At 42.0% G+C, this 6,816-nt stretch overlaps 1 protein-coding gene across 1 annotated transcript in view; it reads left to right on the top strand.

Moving 5' to 3' along the window:
• The window catches only part of Ttc23l (tetratricopeptide repeat domain 23 like), a 48,832-nt gene that overhangs the window by 32,220 nt on the left and 9,796 nt on the right, over positions 1 to 6,816 (top strand). Inside the window, exon 10 of the mRNA XM_026783810.1 lies at positions 4,517 to 4,660. Coding sequence (XP_026639611.1) covers positions 4,517 to 4,660 — 144 coding nt within the window. The remainder of the gene's footprint in view (positions 1 to 4,516; positions 4,661 to 6,816) is intronic.

Raw genomic sequence — 6,816 nt, 5'->3', positions numbered from 1 at the left:
TGTCATCAGTGTTTTTGATCTTGGCCATTCCTACAGGTGTAAGATGGAATCTCAGAGTTGTTTTGATTTGCATTTCTCTGATGACTAAGGATGTTCACAGCCCTCCTCTTCTAAAACCATGTGCTCTCTAGAATAACGAGCTCTTGGAAACAGACAAAAAGGGCCTTGAGTGCAAGTGAGTTCTAATCTGCTCTAAAGCAGGACTGTGGATCAATGGCTCCGCTGTCTAGAAAGGAGGCTCCCTGAGGGCAGGAACTGTTCTCTACTTCGTTCACTGCTCCGCACGCAGTGTGGCAAACAGTTCCTAGCACGTAGTATGTGCTCAACAACTATTTCATGAGGTTGCTTATGTGTAGTTTGATTGCACATCTTCTGCTTTGAGAAGGAATTCTTTAGCCTACTTCCAAGCCAGGTGTGAGTTGTAGGCTCCTTGTAGAGTCCCAGAACAGAAGGAAAATTTCCACAACCTAAGGCAGGCCACAGATGAAAAGCCCATGCTGGTATCAGAGTCTGTGGGGGGGGGGGGACTGGAAGCTTTTCCCCTGAGTGTTATAGAGTAGGGGCAGGACAAGAAGGTCCACTCTCAACACCTCCTTTTAATGTGCTGAAAGTGCCAAGGGAGTAGTCTGGAAAAAGAAACAAAAAAGTATTCAAATTAGAAAAAGAACTGAATTATCTCTTCAGAATGATGAAAGATCTCTCTCTCTCTCTCTCTCTCTCTCTCTCTCTCTCTCTCTCTCTCTCTCTCCACACACACACACAACCTAGTAAGTCTAGTAAGTTCAATGATTTTAGAAAAGATAAAAAAACACAAAAATGGGTTTTGTATCCGTGCACTATTAATGGAAAATCTGAAAAGTAAAGAAAATCCCATTTATATGAGTATAAAAAAGAGGACATACTTAGAAATAAATTTACTTAGGTAGGTAAATTATTTTTGAATACTGAGAAAAATAAATGGAGATATCTTTCAACTATATCTACACTTTCTTATTCTGAAAAATGCAAAAGCATGGAGTTTTGAGATTCCTGAACTATTGGCATGATTTGCTGAAAAGTAGTAGCTGTTATCCTTAAATATGTATCATTCAACAACCCCTAAGACTCAGGGAGCATTACAAGCCTTGCAAGAGAGGAAATAGAAAGATTGTAAGAGCCAGAGGACCAGGAAGACTGCTGTGAGGTGGTTTCTCTGGTCAGAACATGCAAGCTGCACCCTTGAACTCCCAACAATAAAACCCGCACAAGACCATACCAGTGGACGTACCAATAAGGGAAAAGTTCACAAGGTGCATGCCCAGATGAAGACCTACAGGCAGTCGGTGACTGAAGAGGGAGGGAGAACCAAGTTTTCTTCAGGGGTGAACCCCCTAATATGTTGTCAAGCCTACATGGTGAACTTCCATATACATATGGAAGAGGTCGTGAACTTGAGAAGGGAATGTGTGTGGGAGAGGGGCTGTGTGGAAGAAGTTGGAGAGAAGAGAATGAAGGGTAGAAATGAGGTAAATATAGCATACTCACGTTTGAAATTCTCAAAACTATTAAGATATTAAAATATGTAAACTGTTTGGTTCCACACAGCACATAAAAATGATGATTATATGTTCAACTTCGTACTAAAGAAATGTTCTGTTTATATATTCTAAAATGGGTATTTAGGCAGTGCCATACATAATTCATGAGAGTACAGCAGGAACTGAATAGCTAAACCTCTTCACTCTTCCTAAATAATACATGTTTACAAGTAGATATGCCTAGGATATATAAAGAAATGCAAACACTAGATTCACAAGGGGAGGGTGAAGAAAAGTACACAATGACCTGAACAAGCAGTGCTCTAAAGAAGTACAGATACCCAATAAATGTGTATTAAAGTGGCTAATGTCTGTAGCCAGCCGTCAGAGAATCGCAAATTAAAGCGTCATTGAAATTCCATCTCACCTGAGTGAGAATGGCTAGAAAATCAAGAAAAGAAATTTCTAGGAATTAAGAGAACAGATGGCGGCAAATGCTGGCAGTGATATGTTGAAGGAGGAACCGTTTTGTCTACTGTTGGTAGAAATCAGTGTAGCGGCATCTCAAAAATGTAAAACTAAAACTGCCGCACAACCCAGCCATTTGCCCAGAAGTGGTCTACCTGTCCCACTACAGAGATACTTGCATATCTGCCTTCATTGCTGTTTGTTTCACAATAGCAAGGAAGTGCAATCAGCCTGAATATCCACCGAGTATGGATGGATATGTGGTACAGTTAGATTTAATCAGTGGGTAAAGAAAGATGTTGGGAGGCAGAAACAGGTGGATCTCTGTGAGTTCGAGTCCAGCCTGGTCTACAAAGTGAGTTCCGGACAGTCAAGGCTACAAAGAGAAAAGCTGTCTAGAAAATGAGAGGGGGGGGGGAAGGAAGGAAGAAAATTAAGGAAGAAAGGAGAGAGAGAAAGAAAGAAAGAAAGAAAGAAAGAAAGAAAGGAAGGAAAGAAAGAAAAGAAAGAAAGGAAAGAAAGAAGAAAGACTTTTCCTGAAAGAGGTGGAAATGAAAAGCATTGTAGTATGAGGATAGCATTTCTCAACCTGTGGGTCTCGATCCCTTTTGGGATGGAACAACCCTTCCATGGGGTTTATCTAAGACCACCAGAAAGCATAAATATTTACATTACAATTCATAGCAGTACACAATTACAGTTATGTATTAGCAATGAAAGTAATTTTATGGCTTGGGGGTCACCACAACATGAGGAATTGTGTTAAAGGATCACAGCCTTAGGAAGGTTGAGAACCACTGTTCAAGGAGGTAGCCCAGGCTCAGAAGGTCAAACACCAAATGTCCCTTTTCACATGTGGATCGTAACCGCCAGTAAGTTTGTATATTCAGGCTCAGCATGGTGGCACAGACCTTTAATCCCAGCTCTGGGAGGTAGAGGCAAGCAGAGCTCTATCAGGCTAACCTGGTCTACATAGCAAGTTTCAGGCCAGGCACAGCCTCACAACAAAAGCAGCTTCCAAAGAGAAAAAGAATGTGTATTCAGGTGCGAGTCAACATGACTAAAGGCTGGGAAATTAGAAGGGTACCCATGATTCTGGGGCGGGGGTTTAAAGAAAGGGAAACAAATGGAGGAGGAGGAGGAAAGAAGCCTGGAAGGAAGGGAGGTATGTGGACAGCAGGTGTGTGCGTGCAGAATTGACCTGAATGATGTAAGTATAACCATCTCATGGAAACCTGCAACTTTATACGCTAATTTAAAAATGACATTTTAAAGATTTTTTAAAAAGACAAAATATCGGAAAGGCAAATGCAGACAATTGACATGAGGAGCGGTTTCTGGGTCTACACTGAACACTTTGCCGTGGAGCAAGCAGAGAGGGAGAACACTGTACTGGAGACGAGGGGCTTGGACTGTCGTAAATGTCAATGGTACAGAAGAGAAAGGGAGGGAAGAACTGCTGTGGAGAAGAAGCCCAAAAAACAAAAGCGCAAACTACGATCAGACATGTTCCTCTTTTTTGAATTATAAATAAGGCCGGGCGGTGGTGGCGCACGCCTTTAATCCCAGCACTCGGGAGGCAGAGGCAGGCGGATCTCTGTGAGTTCGAGACCAGCCTGGTCTACAGAGCTAGTTCCAGGACAGGCTCCAAAGCCACAGAGAAACCCTGTCTCGAAAAACCAAAAAAAAAAAAGAAAAAAGAAAAAAGAAAAAAATTAAATTATAAATAATATTAAAACAATTAGAAAATCTACATGTCTGGTAGATAGTATTGTGTCCATGTACCATTTAGAGTGGCAATGGTATACTATATAGTCTACAAAGGGTTCAATATTTAGGAGTAAAGTTTCTCGGTGTCTACAACTGATTTTCTTTCTTTTCTTTCTTTCTTTCTTATTTTTTTTTTTAATTTTTGAGATAGGGTTTCTCTGTAGTTTTGGTGCCTGTCCTGGCACGTGCTCTTGTAGATCCGAGTGTTGGGGTTAAAGGCGTGCACCACCACTGCCCGGCTTACAACTGATTTTCAATAACAATATATGCATATGTACTCATCTTCATATATACATATGTATAAGACAGTAGCAATAAAATAAATGTGGAGAAGTGGTAAACACTGTAAATCTGGGTAGAAATTTTATGAGTCTGCTAATCTTGGGCTTTTCTGAAAGTTTAAAAAGTGGAAGAAACAAAAAGTTGGAGCCATGGAATTTAGGCTGGTATGGAATCCTGACTCTATGGCCAAAGCTATCTTGAGAAAGAGCTGAGCTTTTATTAGTCCTCTTTCCATTCTGTAAAGTAAGCACAGCTAAAGCTCCCATCCCATAGAACAGCGTGAAGATTAGCTGGTACCTTATATACGAATTAATTGGCATTAACTATCAGCGGGAACATTAATTCAGCATATGGTAGAGTACTGGATGAGTCGTCATCACTGACTGCTCGTGACTGATTGTGTCATTGTGGGGAAAAGGACCTTTCGCCTACCCACATCATAGACATGGCTAATTTTATTTTGAATTTTTACCCCCTAGGAGGCTTACAGACTGCTAATGTGTACACTGAATTCTGGCATCTATGGTGTCTGTGGTGAAAAAGTAGCCGAGACCTTTTATAATATGGGCAGCATCTGTTTTGCCAAAGGAGAGCTCAGAAAGGCAATTCAGCTGCTAAGGAAGGTGAGCAAAGAAAGGCGACCTCTGGTTGATTTTGTTACAGTTTTTTCATGGGCTTATTATAAGCAGAATATGGGGGAACTGTGTGCATATATGTATGTGTATTGGCCAAGGTTCTCTAATGGACCAGGACCAACAGAATGATCACACACACACACACACACACACACACACACACACACACACACACACAGGGTTTTATTAGAGTGGCTTGCAGTCTGTGGTCCATCCAGCTATTTCAACAATGAGGTTCTACCAACACAAAGTGTAAGAATCTAGTAGTTGCTCAGTCCACGAGGCTGGATGTCTCAGCTGGTCTTCAGTATACACTGGGATCCTGAAGAAGGAGGCTCTAATACCAGTGATGGGCTGGACTTGCCAGCAAGCGTGAGAGCAAGCAGCCCAAGAGCTAAAGCTTCCTTCATCCATGTCCTTTATATAGGTTTCCAGCAGGAGGTGTGACCCAGATTGAAGGTGGATGTTTCCACCTCAAAAGACCCGGATTAAAGGTGGGGCTTCCCACTTCAAATGATTTAAGAAAAATCCCTCACGAGTGTGCCCAGCCACCTGAGTCTTAGTTAATTCCAGAAGTGGTCAAGTTGACAATCAAGAACAGTCAGCACAATATGTATATCTTTTCTGGTGTCTTTTTTTAACCTTTCTAAGGTATATAACCAGTGAGTATACCACCACCAACAACAACAACAAAAGGCTAGAGACTCAGTGAGCTAAGCAAGGCATAGGGGTGCACTCCTTTGGTTCCCGGACTTGGAGACAGAGGCAAGTAGATCTCTGTGAGTTCAAGGCCAGCCTGGTCAGCAAAGTGAGTTCCAGGACAGTCATGGGCTACACAGAAAAATCCTGTCTCACAAAACCAAAACAAACAAACAAACAAAAACATCACAGAGCACCCTCTGGCATTGCTCACTGGTGCTGTCGTTGGGTGATGCCTGGCAAGAGCAGCATGCTTTGTGTTGTTGGAGTTTCCTACAACCTTCTAGACTTAGTCCCTTCGGTAGGTCAACAGGAAGGAGAAAGCCTTCAGCAGGTGTATGAGGCCCAGAGCTTTTGAAACCCAGTGGAAGCGTACTTCTACTGAAGCCTGAAGGACTGAGAACAGCCCTCTGTTACTGACCTCATCAGGGTGTAGCCTGGGCTTTGGAAAGGGTGAGCTTTCTTACAAGATAAACCTTAGTGGAACCCTCCATTTCTTATCTTTTGGTTGTGCCCCTATGAGCCTAATCTTTAATGGCTGAGCCGTCTGTCAGCCCAAATTTTTATTTCTAAAAAGGCAGATTCAATGCCAAGAGCATGATGTAAGCCTGTAATCGTAGAAATTGGGATGCAGGGCCAGGAGGATGGCTGTAAGTTTCAAGGCCAAGCGGGTCTACAAAATGTACTAAGAATCTGTCTCAAAATATAATAAAAGGGGGCTGGAGAGATGGCTCAGTGGTTAAGAGCATTGCCTGCACTTCCAAAGGTCCTGAGTTCAATTCCCGGCAACCACATGGTGGCTCACAACCATCTGTAATGAAGTCTGGTGCCCTCTTCTGGCCTGCAGGCATATATGTAGAAAGAATATTGTATACGTAATAAATAAATAAATATTTAAAAAAATATAATAAAAGGTGTGTTTCAGAGTTTTTTTAAAAAGAAAAAAGTAGAGAAGTAAATATGAGGAGAAGAAGAGTCTAAAGAGCAGGGGGAGGAGGAACTAGAGAGCATCATGGGATGGGTGTGAATGAGAGCAGAAGGTGAGGAAGCAGAAGGTGAGGAAGGGGTCACTTATCGGGACAGTGGCCACTGGGGCAGCAAGAACCGATATGTGCATATGGAAATGAAACCCATGGCTTTGCATGCCAACAGATTTAATAAATACCTCTGTGTGTCTAGACTCTTCTGCTCCATTGATTTGTCTGTCTATATGCTAATGCATATTGGATAGTGTGGTTTTAAAACAAGGTTTAAATTGGGGAACTTCTAGCGCTTCTTCAAATTTATTGATGGTATTCTGGGAATTTTGCATTTCCAGAGGAATTTTACAGTCACTCTGTCAATTCATATTTTAAGACTTGCTGGAGTTGTGACTGAGATTGCACAGAAGGCCCAGATTTGTTTGTTTTTATTCTCTCTCTCTCTCTCTCTCTCTCTCTCTCTCT

This window comes from Microtus ochrogaster, chromosome 19, assembly GCF_000317375.1.
Source record: "Microtus ochrogaster isolate Prairie Vole_2 chromosome 19, MicOch1.0, whole genome shotgun sequence".
NCBI classification, from domain to species: Eukaryota; Metazoa; Chordata; class Mammalia; order Rodentia; family Cricetidae; genus Microtus; species Microtus ochrogaster.
Note: the sequence above shows the minus strand (reverse complement) of the source record. Positions and strands in the feature narration are given on the sequence as shown.